The sequence below is a fragment of the Nymphalis io genome, chromosome 21, assembly GCF_905147045.1.
Source record: "Nymphalis io chromosome 21, ilAglIoxx1.1, whole genome shotgun sequence".
In the NCBI taxonomy this organism is placed as follows: domain Eukaryota; kingdom Metazoa; phylum Arthropoda; class Insecta; order Lepidoptera; family Nymphalidae; genus Nymphalis; species Nymphalis io.
The window spans coordinates 6,041,896-6,063,772 of NC_065908.1; the positions used below are offsets into that span (position 1 = coordinate 6,041,896).

The 21,877-nt window shown below is 32.9% G+C and overlaps 1 protein-coding gene across 3 annotated transcripts in view; it reads left to right on the forward strand.

Moving 5' to 3' along the window:
• Positions 1 to 21,877, forward strand: part of LOC126776747 (AF4/FMR2 family member 1) — a 220,122-nt gene that overhangs the window by 164,651 nt on the left and 33,594 nt on the right. For all 3 annotated transcript variants that reach the window (XM_050499476.1, XM_050499474.1, XM_050499475.1), the window contains exons 5-9: positions 4,766 to 4,857; positions 7,482 to 7,559; positions 12,082 to 12,126; positions 12,747 to 12,842; positions 13,633 to 13,690. In XM_050499476.1, the coding sequence (XP_050355433.1) occupies positions 4,766 to 4,857; positions 7,482 to 7,559; positions 12,082 to 12,126; positions 12,747 to 12,842; positions 13,633 to 13,690 (369 nt within the window). The remainder of the gene's footprint in view (positions 1 to 4,765; positions 4,858 to 7,481; positions 7,560 to 12,081; positions 12,127 to 12,746; positions 12,843 to 13,632; positions 13,691 to 21,877) is intronic.

Here is a 21,877-nt window from a genome sequence, read left to right on the forward strand (position 1 = left end):
GTTGAGTAGATTCGCGGAAAAATCTACATTTCCTTCTCTTTGATAGTAGAAGAAAAAAGACGAGATGGCCCTGTGGTAAGAACGCGTGAATCTTAAGCGATGATCGTGGGTTCAAACCCGGGCAAGCACCACTGAAGTTTCATGTGCTTAATTTGTGATTATAATTCATCTCGTGCTTTACGGTGAAGGAAAACATCGTGAGGAAACCTGCATGTGTCTAATTTCACTGAAGTTCTGCCACATGTGAATTCTACCAACCCGCATTGGAGCAGCGTGGTGGAATAAGCTCCAAACCTTCTCCTCAAAAAGAGGAGAGGAGGCCTTTAGCCCAGCAGTGGGACATTCACAGGCTGTTACGATAGTAGAAGACGCGATTTTCTATTCCTGGTATTTACGGGCTGTATCTTTAACTTGCTTAAGCTGTATATTTGAATATTGCCTTGACCTATAAGTCTAGATTCGACGATAAGACCTACCAACTTGTATTATTATTACATCCACGTCATGATCATATTTTATACGTAGTAATAATATTTTCCCGTGTGATCACACTCTAAGACGTCGTTTGATCGCGAAATGAGATTCAGTTATGGGCTGTTCATTTCTATATTATGATCCCACCCTGTTAGGGTATGGTCGACACGTATTCGCACTTGCTTTACTACACGCGAATAATCGTACTTACGCATTTAGACAAGTTATCTTTGGTTACAAGTACTATTGTATTGTATGCACGTTGTTGTTGCGTTTGTTGTGCTTATGTGATTTTTAAGTGTTATATGTATAGATCGAGGACACACATATTTAAAATCATCATAATTTTATATAAAGAGTTTGTATATATTATTTATACGAAATTTATTTTTTCCTCAATCAAATTCGTAGGTTGAATTCTTATGAAATTTGGCACAAAAGTACATTGTCATGAAATAGGCGTAAATACTTATAAGTATATTATGTATAATCGAATAATGTTAGGTAATATAATTTATTAACATATCTAAAATTTCTAATATATTTTCATAGATACATTTCTTTTCCTACTACGTCAAGGAGATATACTATAATTTTTACTTTATAATTCTTCTATTCAAAATTAAATGAAATTGAATCAATGTTTTATAAACGTGTTACATTTGGCATATACGTGTCTCCGTAATATGTCGTGTTATTGTGAAATGTGTACGTTACGTGTGAGTGTGCTTTCTCCCTCAGGATGCATTAGTGGCAAGTAAGTAGCCAGTAATAGAAAACGGCAAATTGACCAATCAGATGCGTTGTACATGAGTAATTGAACTGGTACTGCAATTCTCTGTCATGTTTTTTTTATCAGATAAAGATCTTGAAATATGATGTGAAATATCATCGATGCTATATATAAATTATATTGCGTACAAAATATGATGAAATAACCTCATAAATAAATAGTTTCATACCTACTACAAAGTTAAAGTAAATATATTGTCCCATTGCTGGGCAGACTTTGTGATAAGTAAGATAATAAAGCACAATAATGTTTTAAACCGATGCTAATAAAATATTATATTTATTTGTCTATATAAATAAAATAGATAAAATCAAAGTTATATAAATATTGTAAATTGGACGTGGTAAAAAAGTTTTTTTTTAATTAAATATATAAACTATAAACAAATAGATACATATATACAAGAGTAATATTCCATAGTAATTTAATACCGATGGTGTTTATGTACATGTCTAGATAAATAGCATGTCTGTGTTAAACCTCAGATGCGTGCAATTGCTGCTAAATTACTCGGACGTTCCCTCTGAGCATTCGGTTGCATATATTATATATGAACACTAACATAATCTGACTATAACATAGTCTTAATTTTATATGAGTGAGATATTACCTTCGATGAAATATCAACTAGATACATTCAAAGACGCGCCTTGGTCAAAATGAACCTCGAATCAAGCGTTTCATAATCAGATCAGTTTACTTCGTAAAGTTAAAGATCAGTTTACAGATAAATATTACCAATTATTATATTTTCATGCGAATTACATATACTTGCAAAGTTTTAAATCGATACGATATTTGAGCTATGTTAAAATCGACTTCTTCGATTTGTTTACATACTGGTTTTGTCATCTTAGTCGATTTCGTCCACGGCGGCCATTCTAAAGACACTAGCCAACTGCGCTGGACGTATAATAGTGCACGGACTCTCTAACTTAATCTCTCATACACACACACACGACCGGAAATAATTTAGGCGCAACGTGCTTTTCGAGCACGGAATTGTAAACATTGCCAACTTCTAGACTCCGAGCTGCGAACTGTTTATTCAACCATCTCCTGGTTTGAACTCAAGACCTCGGGATCAGTGGCCTTATAAACTAGCTACTAGACCGAAGTTAGTTTTATATAAAGCTAATATGATGTAAAATGACAATTCGCCTAATACACAGTAACAATATCGGATTAGAATTTCACACTGAGTTCTTCAATGGGTTTCATTAATACAATTAAAAAAACGCGATTTCATCTCTTAAACAATTAATTTCACCTCGTACAATAAGTAACACCTTAGTAAGGATTCATAAACGATTGTTTGAAGTTTGGTTTTGTTTGAACTGTTATTGTGACCTTTTTTTTTTTTGGAACAAATGAAGATATTTATGTAAATATATTTTTTAGAGTTTCTCGATTATAACATTTTAATAAATACATTTGAAATTTTAAATAAAAAAATATGAAAATACTTTAATGATGATTTGAAAATGAGTCCAATATAGGGTATATTTAATTAGTTTCTTCAAAGTGATTAATTTGAATTATTTTATTATTTGTAAAGATAAAAAGAAAGTGATTAACAAGAATTAACGATCGTAACTATATATAAGTCCTGAATTTGGTTATCCATTTACAGACAAGTTTATTACATAGTTGTATATATATTATAATATTTCTAAATTCGTCCTGTGTTAGTAAACCAATCATAATCTCATAGGTTTATCTATATGGATATCTATATTAACATTTTAAAATTTGTTTGTTTTTACGCACTAATATCAGGATAACGAGCATATGGGCCACCTGATGGTAAGTGGTCACCAACGATCATAAACAGTGGCATTGCAAGAAATGTTAACCATCGCTAACATCACCAATGCGCCACCAACCTTGGGAACTAAGATATTATGTCCCTTGTGCCTGTAATAATACTGGCTCACTCAACCTTCAAACCGGAACACAACAATACCAAGTACTGCTGTTTTGCAGTAGAATATCTGATGAGTGGGTGGTACCTACCCAGACGAGCTTGCACAAAGCTCCACCACCAGTAAACCATTAACTTCAAATTGTCTGATAAACTGCAAACGATTAGTAATACAACAAATATTGATAAAAAATATAATGAAACAGATATAAGTAATCAAAATTGAATGCGCATTTCTAGTAATTAAGATAAACTCTGAAACCCACAATCATCTATCGGATCAAAGGTAGAATAAGTATTAATGCGAGTAATGTACAAAGTCTGTGCCCACACCACGAGCTCCTTTGTCCTGTTAGCAATCTCCATAAACCAGCGAGACACCTAGCCGAGATCCCCCTCAGACGGGAGGCCCGCCCTTTGGGGAGCTAAGCAGTATACACAAGAATGTATTCAAAGTGTTTTATGCTTTCAAATAAATATAACATTTGAATGTTATAATTGTGCATATATCTGATTTCTCAATTTGCTACTCACGTTTAAAAATGTTAAGGATGTATTTTTTGAATGCGTAGCTACATTATACGTCATCCATTAAATAAATTTGTATGTATCTTTAAAATGATTGAATATAACAACATCTATATATTGTTATTAAATATTCCGAATCATTAATGACGGGAAATCATTTAAACCACAACGATGAGAAATAAAATGTTTCCGATATATATATGTATATGTCAAGCATTTCACGATAAATAACAGAATATTAGTGAAATCGAAATATTTAATATTGTAATAATAAATATTTACATATATACGAATTTTAATATCCAAAAAACATTAACAGTTTTTTTAAAACAATATTTAATCATAGTTGATATACATATAATTTATGATATGTTCGTAAGGTAATCGATCAACCTTGTAAAAATAATTTAACGACGAAAATAATTATATTTTCAGAGAAAATGATTTATACATTGCGTTTTAATTCTCAAACTCATACAATTTAAAACTATAATGATACCTAGAATGTGACGTTACGACCTGAAACGTTATCCGCTTAAAATTGCCGCTCCGAACGCATACAGTCGAATGAAACGAATTACTCCAGATGAAAAACATATTAAAAAAAAAACTGTGATTGAAATACTTTCAATTTGGGAAACACGTCAAAATGGTTAGTCTACCGCTGCCAATGAAATGATTTATCTGACGATTGATGTTGGTTTTTATTTTATTTTATCAAAAGCTGACGAATATATGCTTCGATATGACACAAATTAATATTAAATGATACAAGTTCAAGCACGCACCACTAAATTCTCTTGTGCATAATTTGTGCTTGTAATTCATTTATATATGTGTGTATACTAAATAGCAATGAATCATAAGGGAATCTTTAAGTGTCGGATGAAAACTCTGCCAGAAGCGTATCCACAATTCGAGTAGTGAGATGGAATGAAACCCAAACCTTCTCGAGAGAACATGAGGCCTTAGCCCACCGGTGGGACATTTATTCGCGGTCAATCTTACTTTACTTGATTGTATATTTATAGTATTTTTTTCCCCAGGTCACCCGTCTCGACGCGAGAATGAATTCAAAAAGCCCGCCAACGCACTTCAGAACGGTCGAGTACACCATCGTCCCTATGTTTATAATAAGGTAAGGCGTTTTAGATTAAGATTTTTTTTTGTTGTCGTGCATTAATACATTCCAATATGAGCATCGAAATTTGAACCTAAAATACCTATGTATTGTTCGATTGATATTAATTTGAGAGGACCGTAAATGAGCTTATGTTATCAAAAAGGTACGGTGCACATAAAAATAAAGATATTTCGATCACTTCGTTATCGTTTGGAGAGACATTTTTTTTTCAAATCATAAAAAAATCTTTTGTTTTAAGTTCTTTTTATATAAAAATGTAAATTAATGTAATTTATTAATTGTTGTGTAGATACAGTACAAATAATAATATATAAGTTTAGTATAAAACTGTATATCCAATTATTTAATGTCTGTATAAAGTTTTTTTAGCTACATGTACGTACAATTATCCACCCGAATGTATTTGTTTGTACAAATCCGTCCCATCCCTGTCAACAGCCTACGTTTCTATTGCGGTACAGCCTCCCTCATCACGGGCACTCGACAATCTCGATTGTCGAGATAAAAATACCAAATTACATCTCTGAAATTGTTCATTGTTATAACCATATAATTGTTATATTTTCAGTAAAAAAAACTGTGTACATATTTCTAATAAAACGTTATATTAATGACTAGCTGACCCGTGCCCACTTCGTTGGGCGGTAAACATTTTTACTTGTAATCAATTGGCCGAACATAAATAAAATTGTCTTGCGTATTTGATATTTTAAATTATCTCTTAAACTACGCAACCAAAAAACTTACCCCCTACAACCTCACAAACTTCTTTATAATATTAGTATAGAAAACCGTAGAGCCGAAATGGCTCATTGGTCTAGTACCGCGTGCTTAACTAAAAAATGATTTTTAGTGATTTTTTTTCATTTGATTCAGGTTAATCATTTGTTTATAATTCATATCGTGCGGGGCGGTGGAAGAAAATATCGTGAAGAAACCTGCATGTGTCGTATGAAATTGTGCCATGTGTGTATTGTGTGTGTGTGTGTGTGTGTGTGTGTGTATGTGCGAAATGTGTCCATCATGGATCATGGTGCATTGGAGCAGCGTGAGGGAATAAACTCCAAACCTTCTCCTCGATAGGCGAGGAGGCCTTAGCCCAGCAGCGGGACCATAGAAGAGAATATGTCCCGTGTGCCTACAGTTACACTGGCTCACTTACTCTTCACGGAACACAGCAATATTGCTGTTTAGCGGTAGAATATGTGATAAGTGGGTTATACCTAACCAGACGAGCTTGCACAAAGCCCTACCACAAAGTGAAAGACCTACTACTAAATACATTTCAGTGAAATGTCTTGTTAAAAACCATTCGAATAAATTAAATGAAATCCTAACGATTCTGAAAGTAGCTATTGTTATGCAAAGCTTCGATTTGATCTGCTACTCTGATAAAATTATTCTCAGCTATTATAGAGATTTATTCGCTTCCATTATAAAAGAAGTCTCTTCTAAATTGACTCTGCACATCCTATTTTTATGATAAAACTAGTTGCACTTCACGGTTTCTCTCGCGTTAAATTTGAATTATACATATTTGTTTCATACACTTGTTGAGTAAAGCCTAAAGTTTATCAGTTGGGTTTCTACAGCTCTGTTCCCTTATGTCGTAGCATAAAGTTATATAGCCTTGCTTAATAAACGGGTTATTAAACGGCGAAATAATTCTTTAAATCGGTAAACTGGTAGTTTCTGAGATTAGTGATTTCGCTAATAATGAACTCCTCAGCTATACAATATATGGTATAGCTTAATATTAAAATTAATATTGTTCATCACGATTTAATACACACACAAACATACACACGACAACAGCCACAAGCCTTAATAGAATCATAAATTAAATGTTTGATTACCTTCACACGTATTTTAAATAAATATATTTATAAAGTACATTTTTAAAAATCTCGACAGAATCTTAAAGCGTATTTCATAAAATCGTAGCAGCGGTTAAGTTATGCTTAACTGAGCCACTGGCTCGGGAGTTTCGTAAGTTTTAGTTGTAAGTTTCCAAAGCTCGTGCCTCGGGCCGCCGTTCCGATACTTTGTTCTACTGTAAACACGTGCTTCAGATTTAACGCTCGCCGATACCACTTTGACGTTTTAATTAAATCATTAAACATTTATGAACTGGTTCTTTTCAAAGAATAACAGTTAGTAATTAATAGCCCGTTAATGTCCCAATGCTGGGCAGAATGAAGGCTTAGAGTTTTTTACACAATGCCGCTGGAATGTATGCTGCGGCAGAATGTCAACTGACAACAACAGTCTTGTCATGATTTTTTTTACTACCGGGCTATGAATTATAAACACAAAGAAAGCTCATGGAAACTCACTCTGATTTTAGACCCCGGTCTTCAGTTAAGATGGTCCAGTGGAGGAACACCGTAAATAATTATGTTTTTGTTTAATATTTCAAAAATAATGATATGCTTATTATGGAATTATTTACACAGTTTTAGGAAACCGAATATTCAATCATTCATTGAACGTAACTTCGTTCTAAGTGTTGCTTACGTATAGAAGTGTTTGAAAAAGTCTACGTATAAAAACATGTTTTATTCCGTATAAAATACATTATGATAAATATTAGTAAAAGTTTTTATTTCTGTAAACAGAGCGAGGGGCTTAATTCCACCGGTGCGTCTGCGCATCGACCGCCCCCCTTACGGATACCCAACGGCACTCAATCTCAAGTAAGTATGATAAAGTTAAATTAAAATTAACCCACGACTAATTTCTCCGGCAATATGTCCCGTTCTTTCTATTTGGATCAAAAGCATATCCGTTTGCGTGCCTCAATCTGAACGCATAATATGTCTATTTTAAGACAATCAGTTGAGCGTTGATGCGTGAAAGCAGAATGAACAGACTCACTTTCATATATCACTACTGCCATATGTAAAAGGTCGTATGTACATGTTGTGTTTTCGATTTCGATAGCTTATAAGCTTTTAGTGTTGATTAGATTAGCGTGTTTGTAATTTAACTGATATTGATATATTAAAAACAATTTATATATTTTTTTATATAATAGGAAGGCGGACGAGCATATGGGCCACCTTATGGTAAGTGGTCACCAACGCCCATAGACATTGGCATTGTAAGAAATGTTAACCATCGCTTACATCATCAATGCGCCACCAACATTGGGAACTAAGATGTTATGTCCCTTATGCCTTGAACACATCAATACCTAGTACTGCTGTTTTGCGGTAGAATATATCTGATGAGTGGGTGGTACCTAACCAGACGAGCTTGCACAAAACTCTACCACCAGTAGCAATATGTATAATGTATATACATATTGTTTATATATGCGATATTCTGAAAGCGATGTGATTACAATATTGTCGAGAAATGTCACGTTATAGAATCCATTAGTTCACGAGGAGACTAGTTTTAGAGTCGCAGGACTGTGTACTTTTGTACTTGCTAAACGTAATGGTCACGTGATCGATCCTCGCTCGTGGTTATAGTCTGGACTAGTTTGCGTTATCTGTGTATTTCTGCAACCCTGGTATTTTATTCTAATATTCTTTGTCAATGTTGTTGTTATTCTAAAACTATTTAAAATTCTTTTCATTTTACAAAATCCTTTCAGTCAATCCTAATATGATATATATGATCTTATAATAAAAGAAAGTGCATATAAAATATTCATGTATATTTGAAAACATAAACTTTATTTTGTTTAAGATATGTTTCTGTTAATTCGTGTTTATAGTAAAACAATTTTCTTTGGAATAATTATTCCGTACAAATCACGGTGGCTACGTGCCGATTAAGCTTAAAACTAATATTGTTTATAAAACACCGTGCAAGCGCAGCGAGTTTACTTTCTAGGTCACAGCGGCTACAATGCCTCGAAAAGTAATTCTAGGTACTAGGTAGACCAAGTTAAGAAGTTTCCGTTAAACTGGTGCGTTTCAACTCAAAACGTCATTAGCGATTTATGAACATACCAGGATAATGTATAAAACTATATAACAGAACGTTGTTGTGTTGATGACATAACACTTCTCATTTTAAAATAGGAAGGAAGATAGTGAGCTAGACAGAGACAGAATATATTTTTATTAGAAATAAATTATTTCTTTTTTAATAATAATAAATTAATTAAATAATTTGTTATTTTTAATTTGAATTTGATTAGATAAATCTGGAATTGCTATGTACACTTGTAATTGACACGCATATTAGATATACTATTATTGTTTTATAAATTGATCTTTTCAATGCTTTATATATATGTTGTAAGTGTGCTATTATAAATAAATAAATAAATTTAACCCAAAAATATAATCTTACAATCGTGTGTGCTTTAACAAAATCCATAAAATCGTTTTCGCGTGACGCGTGTAAATGTGCCTGGAGCCGCCGTAAGAAAATAGTAATGCGGTAGTAAACGCGGTAGTAGCGAAGTTTCTTTTACGCATCGAATTAATTAGGGCTATAAATAAAATTAATTGAAACAAAATAATGGCATTTAATTCATTAATGAAACTTACCGTTTCACTAGGCAAATAAATGTTATGTTACCTCTGTATATACCTAGTAATAGGTAGTAGTATCAATTCCACGAAAATCATATTTGATTGAATTTCATAATTATTATTAGTGTGATTATGTCACACGATGTTTTATTAAGCAGATTCGAACAGGGTAATATTTGCGCGTAGTTCATTAGTTATATTTATAATTATCTGAGATTAGCCTGTATTTGATAAACTTCAACATCAACAGAGGCGTGATTTAACGGATTCCAGTTATGGATTGATTCAATATTGGCTCAGGTATATTAATTTGTCATTATCATTTGCTTTCACTTTCCAATCCGTTTGGGAACTGAGTGATTTACCATTTCAAGGATAGGGATTTAATGTATTTTATTTGCCTGCCTTTTTTACCACTGGCATTTACGCGATTACCCCACGAAGTGGGGCACCGGCACTGAGTGTGCCGGGATACCCATTTAAAACCAACGGTACCACTCTGGGATCGCATGAGCATACTACCTTGATGCCCCGATGGTCAGGCCGCAGATGGGGCCTCCAAGTTCCTGAGGGGTTTAGCTGGGTATAGAGAAAGCCGACCAGACCCGGAGACGCTTACTGCGGAGGAAGAAGGAGCGAATAGCCTTGAAGCCTTCTTCCCGGTCTTCTTTTGCGGGGAGAATCAAAGTAGATACTCTCCCTATGTCTACTACTCCGCGGCTATTTGCATGCCTGCATGCCTGCCTGCCTGCCAATCTTTCTCGTTATTTTGTTAGTGGGGCTTTGCGCCAAGTACTAATGGTATCGCTGAGATACTCTGAATTACCGTCTCGTTGTTGTTGTCGGGCCAGTTCAGTCCAGTTCAGTTTCATCCAGTTTGTCCCATTTGATTATAATATATCCAGCGCGGTTGTCTAGTCTCCCTCTAGAATAGCAGCCGTAATCGAAATCGGTTAGAAGGATATCTTCATCATCATCCACATGGATTTGGGATTGAGTTTGGATCTACCCTTTTAAAAATACCAGCTCATTTTGTATTTACATTAATCATGTTCATCTAAACTGCAATATGCAATACGTTTTGTTCTCTTAATTATAAAATAAAAACACTGAATTCGATGTCGTTCACAAAATATAATTTACAAAACTGTGTCAACAAGACTCTTAGTGCCGTAAAAATAAAGATTGATGAATACATTTTTGGACAACAAACTACGATCCTTAATTTTATGACGTTAAAGTCGAAAATCCACTGCATTTTTCAGTAAACGGGTCACTAACTTCATAGTTCGGCTCGCTAAGATGTAATCACGTGTTTTCATAGAAAACATTTTTTCATTACACAAAATCATCATTACACAAAAGTGAAAAAAAACGTGTATTACGTTTTTTTGCACTTTTATTTGTTAATTAATTTTTTCACGAAAGACCTTTATATGTAAACATTTATTATTAAAATCAATTTTAACGCAAAAGCTTGTTTTCTTTTTAATCATATTTTTCCCTTTAAGCTTAACGTAAAGTTTTTGTTTTTTAAGAGTGAATTAGATTGCCATTGAATTACAACGCTAAGTGACGCGTAGGTAAACCGTTGAGGTATTAAGGAATTTAAATGATTACACATTTTAATAAAACTAGCTACCATAAGTAAATCGCATTGTAAATTTAAAAATGGCAAATAAAAGTTAAAACAACGGAATTTCAACTTGTTCTTACAAACTTCGCTTCGAAACTGTTTGTCAAATACAACAACAACAAAAATTTTAAAACTATTATGTAATCGATTGCGATTTAGCAGTTTGTCGCCAAAAAAGGGAATCGTAGCCCGTTTTTACAAAATGTGATATACACATGTCCGTACATAGTCTTTAAGATTAACACATTATGTGAGCTGAAGTAGCTCTTATGCGATTGAATATCATGTCTTTGGTAACAATCATCTTATATGGCTCGTGCCTATCTATATATATTCTACTTAATGGGATGAAAGACGGACGAACGCATAGAACATTAACGTCGAACAATTCTAAAATTTTACGATGGGCCAGAGTTTAGAACGCGTGAATCTTAACCGATAATGGCAGATTCGATCACAGGGAAGCACCACTTAATTTTAATTTGCTTAGAAAGGAAGGAAGGGAAACAACTGCGAGTGTGTAATTTCAATGAAATTCTGCCACGTGTTTTTACTTATATATAAGTATATGTATACTTTATATATAACATTACAGATTATAAAAATAAAAGAGAAATTTCAAGGGAGAATCACGATTAGTGGATAGAGATAGTTTGAAGGAGAGAAATGTTATCTCATATAACATGACAATGAAAGGACATTGTTGTTTCTGTACTTAAGATTTATATACAGTAACTGTAACAGCCTGTTAATGTCCCACTGCTGGGCTAAGGTCTCCTCTCCCTTTTGAGGAGAAGGTTTGGAGCTTATTCCACCACGCTGCTCCAATGTGGGTTGGTAGAATACACATGTGGCAGGATTTCAATGATATTAGACACATGCAGGTTTCCTCACGATGTTTTCCTTCACCGTCAAACACGAGATGAATTATAAACATAAATTAACCACATGAAAATTCAGTGGTGCTTGCCCGGGTTTGAACCCACGATCATCGGTTAAGATTCACGCGTTTGAACCACTGGGCCATCTCGGCTTTTTTTTAGATTTATATACAAATTGTTTATTAATATAATATTTATTCAACAGAATAATATCGACAGCAGCCAACCGCATATAGAAAGTATATTAAAGGTAAGAAAAGAAAATATATTATAATAGTTATAATTATTGTAATAGAGTTATTACAAATGTTTAAATTAAAATTAAGTTATTAAAAATCTATTATCTTAATTCGAAATATTGTGTTTGTAGGTTTGTTACTTAATTAATATGATTAATGATATTCAAATATTTCGTCAACATGGTCCTTATTATGTGACAAATAAAAATAATGCAATATCGAAAGTTAAGGTTGGTATGGAAACATTTGTGAGTGATGTATGAAATATATGTATGCCTCAATGAGTACTTATAGTCTAAATGTTGTATAAATATTCACTAATTAATTTTTAGTTTATTTAAAAATAATCATTAACAAGATAAAGATTACGTGTTGATATTATATTTAAATCTTGATAAATGACGAGCCTACTTAAGTAAAATACCGATACATCTTCAGGAAAGCTTAAACAGGCTGAGAGAAAGACAGAGGACGAATTCAATCCTTAATGTAACAAACACAAAAAAATATTTCCGAATAATCTAAATGCCTTGTATTAAATAATTAAAAAATCATGATATACATACATATTATGTTAACTACATAATATTTTATATATATATTTATATTAAATGAATATATTATGTAACAGGAAATGAAGTCGCTACCAACTCCCTTGACATTGATAGCGGCGACGCCGACGAAGGAGCTGGAGAACAAGTTCATCTTCAACCCCTACACCAACAAGGTACTTACTGCCTCACATATCATTTTACAACGTGGTCACGATATCTGTACTCGGGCAGGAATGTTAGCAGATATTAGTTGTTTTTATATAATAATAAGAATATCCTCCAGACCGATTTCGGCCACGGCAACCAATCTCAAGAGAGATTAGTCAACTACGCAGAAGATATTATAGCGCACAAGTGTGTGTGCAAACACAGGTGCACTCTCTCTATCCTAACTCTCATAATCCGATGGGACGGCAATCCGACACGACCGGAAAGAGTTCAGTTCAGAACTTCCAGACTCCGGGCTGCTACTGAGAATTTTCTGACAGAAAAACCCAATAACTTCTTATTGGCTCGACCTGGAAATTGAACCCAAGACCTCCGGGTCTGCGGCCTTACATCAAGCCACTAGACCAACGAGGCAGTCATCATGTATTATATATATATATATTTATATATATATGACTTAAGTGTTAAAGATTCGAATAAAGCCTCGCTCAACAGGTGGGTGTCGTAAGAGCTGACTATGGAAACATTATGTGTGTTGCGATTTTGTCACTCTCAGTAGGGCTTTGTGGAAGGATAAGTACCACCCACGTATCATATATTCTACCCGCAAATAGCAATACTTTGTATTGTTATGTTTCGGTACATTACATCTTAGTATCCAAGGTTAGTGACGTATTCCAATCAAGATGTAAGGGCTGGTTAATATTTCTTATATAGCAAATGTATATGTGAAGTGGTGACCACTAGTAATGATTATCATATATGTTTTGAGTTTAAATTATAATATTCCCGCAGGTGCAAGAAAATCCTCAGCTAACCAACAACGAGAATAAGACAACGCCTACCAAACCCGGTAAGTCAATAGAAAACTTTTTTTCTTGAACTCGCTGTTTCCAATCCCTTATTATAAAATTAATCATGGTCTTTTTTTACACACAAACAGATATTAAACAGACACACAAACGTACGTTATAAGTATACTCGCAGGTGGAATACCCACTAAAAAACCAGTACCATTTCCGTCTTAACGAGGAGCGCCACGGGGTCCTCCTTACCTACTTACCTTAGGGGCTAAATTTTCAAAAGACTTGCTTTAAATGCTTACCTACTATATAAAACCTATATGCAAATTTGTTGCTAACGCCAGTAGGTTGGTCTGTACGTATATATATATTATTATATATATATATTTGTTTATATATATATATATATATATATATATATATATATATATTTGTTATCTATCTAACAGTTTCTTTTGCATATATATGCAGTCCAAACAAACATACAAAAATAATGACTTGTAATTTATTATAAGTTTAAAATATGACTTATAAAGTCCATTAAAGATTTAATTTACATATTATGTATATTAACTATCTCAAGTTGTTCAACATTTCACAAGTTAATTATATCTAGATTTGTATAAGTTAATGATGCGTTACTATATTTAATGTGCATTGAATTTTGTTTGCCTTTTTTAAAATATAAGAAAAATAAAATCAAAATTTACGAGCTAATTTAATTGGTTTCATTAAAACCGAATTAAATCAGTTTTTGAGGGTGCACGATTCTATAAACTCGATGTGGTCCGGCAATCGTCGCGAAATGTTTGAAATGTCGGCGTCCAAAGGCATCGCAATAAAAACCTAAAACGCCTATTTATCCGTCGGCCTAATTGGCTACCTCGACTACCGCCGATCGGCGAAAAAACCTAAGTCAACTTTGAATGAGCATTTGCCGTGTACTAAAGAAATAGAGAGTTGTTAGCGATTTTGCTTTTTATGTCTCGACGGATTTTATTTATCGGATTATAATAATGTATTTCTATTTTTGAATATACCTTTTATAATTAATAATAATAATATATTTGAAATTGGAATATTATAGTTGAAGTATTTTTTTCTTTAATATAAGTAAGACAAAGCAGTAAAACTGCAAAGTCTCGTTCGCTGCACTACAAAGCGTTCAAACTTTTCGAACCGCTAAAAGAACGAAAGTGCTACTTAAGCTTTTTATAAAAAAAAAGTACGTACTCGCTAGCGAATAAAAGTTATTTAACGAATCCACTTTACGTTTAATCATTGCAATGTCAGCAAAAAAAAAGCCTGTCGAAAATATTTACACATTTTATGTAACGTTACGGTCGACTGGGCGAGGAAATAAAAGTTAGAATGAATTATTAAAGGCAGTTTACACGTATCGCGGGCACAGATCGCCAGCGCCACCTGTCGGCGACGCGAATAAATAAAATAAAACAAAACAAAACGGACTGCGCACTCTGACGTCGTGTCGCGGCGCGCGATAAACTCATAAAATAAACGTGCCCGCAAAAATATTTGCTTCGCTAACTGAATAATAATGAATATGAACGGACTCGAGTCCACAATGGTGTGCACCGGCTTTATCTACAATCTACTTCGCTTTCGCACGCGAACGCAATTCGTTTCCGCTCGTGATAAAAGCGAATTTCGCTTACATCTAGACGACGATGGCTAGTTTCGTATGGTTAGATTCCATTGGAATTTTTACACGGTCAGATTAAACTAACTAGCTCCTTGAGTGACTGTTCTACCAGTATATTATTTTTAAATAAATCAATGTTCAAATCCTTTTTAAGGGAATGCTGAGAATTCCTTAAATAAGTATATAAGATCGGAACGCTATCGTTCCACGGATTATTTGCGTATCTCAACTCGTGGAATTGTGGGCCGAGATTGAATGTTAACCACTGCCCACGCACGCGATCATTCATGAATTTGTAATTTTTGTTTTGCACGATTAATACGTTCGGTATGTTGTTTCGATTCCATCCGAACCTACAAAAATGAATAAAAAATACAGATGTATTAACCGACGAATTGATTCTGCTCTGCAATGATACGAGTCATTTTAATATTGGACGTTTGTGAAATATCACGCTGTCATTAGCATTATCTATAGTAAGATATATGCAGTTCGCTCAAACAAACCAAATGCATCCATATTTCGCTATACGACTATCAAAAGAGCTAGACGAATGAATGTTAACGTGCAATTTTTCGTTTTTCCAAGTTGGCAAAACTGATCCGATTTAATATTCTATTGGTTTTATTTCAGCTACGATAGATAGCGGCACTCGGAATAGGTTCGAATAACATGGGGCTTCGTATGTGTGTGACATGACGCCGGGGGCCCGTTGTTCGAATTAGATCCACTTTAGCCGAAAACTCGCCATTCTTTTTTAGGCTCAAAACTTAAAAAACCATAGACAATTCTCAACTCTATTTCGAATATATTACGAGCTAATCGTCATAACGTGACCGTGTGTTCGGCAAAAACCTAAAGTTTAAATTGATAGATACCTTTGTTCGTTAACTGCAATCGAGATGTTAACGAGTGAACCCTTTTTCCGTTTATCGGATTTGTGATTTAAAATGGCGAGTTTTGTTACTTTGAGCGACGACAACAATGGGTCTAACGTGAAACCAATTTTGGTTCATACTATAAAATTAAAATGTCGAAAACGGTTATACTTCCGTTCAATAATATACGTAATTGATATCAATACTAAAACAATTAGTGCTAACTATTCCTTTGTCTCATTTTCAACTCGTGTCGTAATTATTCCATGTATGTCGTTAATGTGAGTGTGGTAGAAAATGTAAACCTGTTGTGAAAGTCGAGGATAATGAATTTGCTAGATTAGTAGACTGTGAAACATAAGTAAATAGAAATCAAAGCTTTAGAAGAGTACAGATGATACTAATACTATATGGAGTCAAATAATTTGGATAGCTTTTAAATTATTGATACTACGATTGAAAAAACTGTAATAATTAAATAAAAATGAAAGTTTGTATGTTTGTCTTCTACGTTTCTAAACTATTCATTCCATTGTGATGACACTTTAGTGACGTGTTTTGTGACGGCACTGCCAAAAAAGACCAGAATTTTTCTTCGTATATAGACCCTTTTCATTGTAGTCATGTTTTTGTACTTTTAATTTAACGCAAATGATATTCGAATTTAATTGATGATTAAAATAATGAATTTTAACAAACTCATTCCATTCTAAACTTCAGCGTCTGTAATATATCTTAGAGATTCCTTAACAGCTTCAAATATATCAGTTCGTTTTGCGTGTTCTTATAAATATGTGGCTCGTAAATATTTTATCACTATGCTTATCATAACTGGGGCATATTTTCTTTCATACGCCATATTTTCCCAAGAACATCTTATATTTTTGTTTATGTTTTTAAAAGAATTTATATTTGCTGATTGGTTACTTTGGCGCTGCAGTTTGAATACGTATCAGTTTCAAACTACTAAACAATCAATTGTACTAAAAATTTACATTTAAGCTTTATATATAACGTATTTTTATCTTATTAAAACATTTCCGTTTGACCGTTTTTCTATTCTACTAACGTAACGATCCAGTTGGTGTTGGTTCGGTCGAAGTTGAATCGGAATAGAATCGGGAACGTATCATAACCATTATAAATTTGCAGAATCGTCCCTCAGATCTTGTTATTTACTTTATAATGTCTTTGCCTACTACATTGTATTCATACATTCCACATTGAAATTCTCTGTACGTGTTTCAAGCCATCTGCCTAACGCAACATTGAATATTATATCATGTAGCTTATTAATATTGATGTTGTATTAATTTGCATACTTGGTTTTATCGTCATCTGTCATTATAAACAAAGCAACACGTGGAACTTCATTAAACTGATCGTGTACCTAAATTTTTACAGTCTAAATGTCGTCACAATAAATTAGTAAGTCCTAAAGATCGTAAATGGTTTTTTTTGAGAATTATTTTATATATATTCTAGATTTTTCTCTAGTAAATACAGGTTATCATAGAGTATATGTTCGTCTTGTATATAATTGGTTTTATTGAAACTATTTTCTCTTTCAATAAAAATAGTTTTGCCGGTATTTACGCAATTCCCAATAACAGTTTCGGCTTGACTTATCAGTCCATTTTTCAGATAGATTTATTGGGGACTATGGAGGACGCATCGCCTGCCCTCTCGTAAACAATTTAGATCCTACATGAGAAAAACTTTAGATACCACACTGTAGTGTTTTTTTCTGTAAATTCTTATGAATTGCTTAGTATATTATATAAACGAGTAATTATATCTTTTATCAAGCAATCTGTTACTGTTATGATATGTATTAATTATAAAAAAATATTTATTGCAATGTAAATCAGAAATATATATTTCCGTAAACAGATCAAGATTATCATAATCTACGGATTCGTTTGTTGTTTTTTATTGTATTTATTTTTACTTATATAAAAAAACAGCCGTAAGCGTCCTAATGCTATACTAGTCTCTTATTGAGGAGAAGATTTGGAGCTTTATCCCTGCTGTCCCAATGAAGGTTGGTGGATATACATATGTACATGTAACATAACTCCAACCAAGACATTCAAGTTTCCTCATCTGGTTGAACCCGTTACCTTCGTTCTATCCACTGGTTCTCTCTGTCTTCTGGCATCTCGACCCCTTAATATATTTTTATACAATACTATATATATATATATATATATATATATATAGTATAGTATATATATAATATTATTATAATATCTAATAAATCGTAGCTGAGATGCGACCGCAGAATAAGTTTCGCTCCACCTGCGGTCAGTGGGATTTACAAAGTCGTCTGTTTCACGGTTATTAATCGCTATGACAAGTTTATATCCTTGTCAGGTGTTTACCGATCGCCGTGTCTCATTGGTATTTTATATTTTTGCCGAAAAATTATTATTTAAAATATAAGTAAATATCTTCTTATTATTAAAGTTAAAATACTTCACTTGTTTCTGAAATGTCGTGTTGACTTTTTTGTGTTATCGCTATTGCGTGATATTTTAAATTAATTCCTTCGTAAATTCATTTTAAAGTTTAATGTTATTTGTGTATTAATTAATTTAATTTACATTTTATAAAGCATCTTACTGTTGATTCAATTTTTTCTTTCGTCGATATATTTTATTCCGTTAAAATCAATGATTTCAATATCCTCCATGTAGCTCTCCGATGTTACGCGATATCCTGTTTGTGTTTGTGAGCCGCAAGAGAGTTTCTGAATTAAATCTTATAATTCGCTCCGCTGACAAGACGCCGTCCGTTTAGTTTTGTTAATTTCCTCCAAAGCCTTCGGTATGGAAGTTATATTTATTAACGAACTCGCCTCAGTGGCCGACGGGGCCGGCTCATCTTCGTTAAGTTTTAATTAATGCGCGTAGTTTATTCACCGTTGGCTCTTCTGTCGCATGATTTACTTGCTACTATTTTAATTGAGTGATCTGTTAATCGATGTTTCATTATGGATTCAATTTTTTTTTTAAAACGCCCTTGATGAACTATTTGTTATGTTCTTAAATTAAACATGACGTGAAGATGCTTTAAAAAAATACAATGTGTCCTAATCATTATTTCTTTTGATGGCCCAGTTGATTGAAAACATTAATCTTAACCGAAGATTGCGGGTTCGAACCCGGACAAGCGCTGCGAATTTTTATGTGTTTACATTTAAATGTTAATTATCTCGTTACCGGCGGTAAAGGAACACATCGTGTGGTAACCTCGCTTCGGTCATAAATAAAATAATCAATATAACAGTTTCGTTTCAAATAATTATTAATATTTGCATTAACATAAATACCTTTTATATTTAAATTGATTCGATTCGCACGTCTGCCCATTGTTAAGTTTTCGTTCACAAAGCTTTTATCCGATAAATAATATATCGCAATTGCAAATACTTCGCATTCAAGAGTCGGGAGCGGTTTAGAATTGAGAAGTTAAGAAAGTGGGATTCCTCACTGAGATTTACTCCTACTACGAACTAGGGAGGAGTTGTAGCAATGCTAGACGATGTCTTACTCGATACTATTTCATTAAGTTGCATTGTTCTCCTAATTACAGCAACTAAAATTTAGTAATGTCTAGCTTAAAAAATTGCGTTGTCTTAAGTTGTTAACAGAACTTTGGAAGTAAAATTACAGAGGATAAATATAGTTAAGTGAAATAGTTTTGTATTATAAATAACGATTTGTTTGTAGTGTATAATATAGTAGAACTATTAACAAATCGCATGGAATACGTAATACATAGGTTTGTTTAAAGAAGATTCGATTCTTCGATTGGAATATGTTATTGGAATTATTCAATTTTGAAATGAATTCTAATTTTAAATATATTAAATCAATTCTGTTTCAAAATATACTAAATATATCTATGATGTATGTTATGTTTGTTTTTCGTCATATAATCCAAATAATGTTTATTTGAATATATATACAAATGTATTCGATCGTGCCTTCCTTGTAGTATATTATATAACTTCTTAAGAAGAGAAATCATCATTCTAGGATTCAACGGTACGATCTAACAATCCATTAGACGCCAACGTCATCCAGCCCACGATAATGACATAAGCGAAACATATTTAATATTTCTATAAACACATATGTACATGTGTATATGTTAATCCTTTTCAATGCTGCGGAATAAGATCGCTAACTATGTAACAATCCAATTGTTTATTAGGTGTGACGTAATTTTCTCTGTTATTCTTAAACAAAATCTCGAATAATTTTCTTGTTTATTTAACAATAATCTAATAGAAAACATTATCACGTAAAATCCGTACATACATACGTTTTGTATATAAATTCGGACGTGTAAGTAGGTACGATTAAGATTATTTTAATGCAAAACATTAAGCTTCTCTTTATGCGTAAATAAAATAAATATACAATATTTTATATTCATCGTAATCCAGAACAGATTTCAATAGAGGCGATGTAAATACGGCGCTTTCCTCAATATGCCAATTTAATCGTGCGGCGCCATCTATTGACCCGCACTCACGGTGGCGTAGCTCGGGTAGGGGGCGTCCCCCCACCCACTACGACGTACGCGAACGTATACTCGTAATAGTGACGTGATTGCTCGACTCGCTACAATGATTCGAATAGACTGCGCGCGTAAAAACAATCGACTCTCATTATTTTAACAACCTAAAGCTAAAATAAAGAACAATAACTCGGTTATTTCTATTCATTCTATTCTTATACGTGTATATGCTTAATATATTACATAAGTTACTTGTGTATGTACTTATGTATGCTTAACGTTTAACTATAGTCGCGAACAATTATTATGATTTTATAGTCGTCGGTCATTTTAAACTATGATACGGTAAATTTTAATAATAATATAATAATAATAATAATATCCTGGGACATTTTTCACACACGGTCATCTGATCCCAAATTAAGCTTGTACAGAGCTTGTACAATGGAAACCAGACAACTGATATACTACATATACTATATTTTCTTTTGTAAATACATACTTATATAGATAATTACACCCAGACAAATGAAACATGTGTCTGGAACAAATTATGATACTTTAATTCTTAAACTTAAAAATAATAGTTAAATATAATAATATTACAAATTGATTAATTACGTAATATACCCACAATGTATCTATGCGATGTATGATAAAACATTTTTTTTTTATTATCTATATTCTTTAAATTCGATCCAACACTAATAAATAAAAATCCATTGCAAAATACCTTCAACCTTATTTGTGGAGTGAATCGATCGGTGTAGTTTATTCGTTAATCACTAAATACCAATACTTTGGGGTTAGTACTTTAAACCCAAAATTAATATATTGGGTTTACATTGAAAATTTACTTAAATATTAACGACCTAAATGAAATCAAATTAAGTTATATATATATGAATGTAGAGTTAATTGATAAAATGATTTTACTTTGTTATTGTTTTCTTATTACAACAATATTAGATTTTCGTAAATTTTAGACGAATTTAGACTTGACTGTAAAACGGCAATTTTTTTAATTACTTAATAAAAATGTTAGTGACAAGCTTTTCAGTTTTCCCTCAAAATTCAGGTCAACGTTTACGGCGAGTTAAACCAACATCAATTAAATTATGAAGTGTTTAAGGTACAAGCGTTGCGCACTTTCGCAAATCTTGACG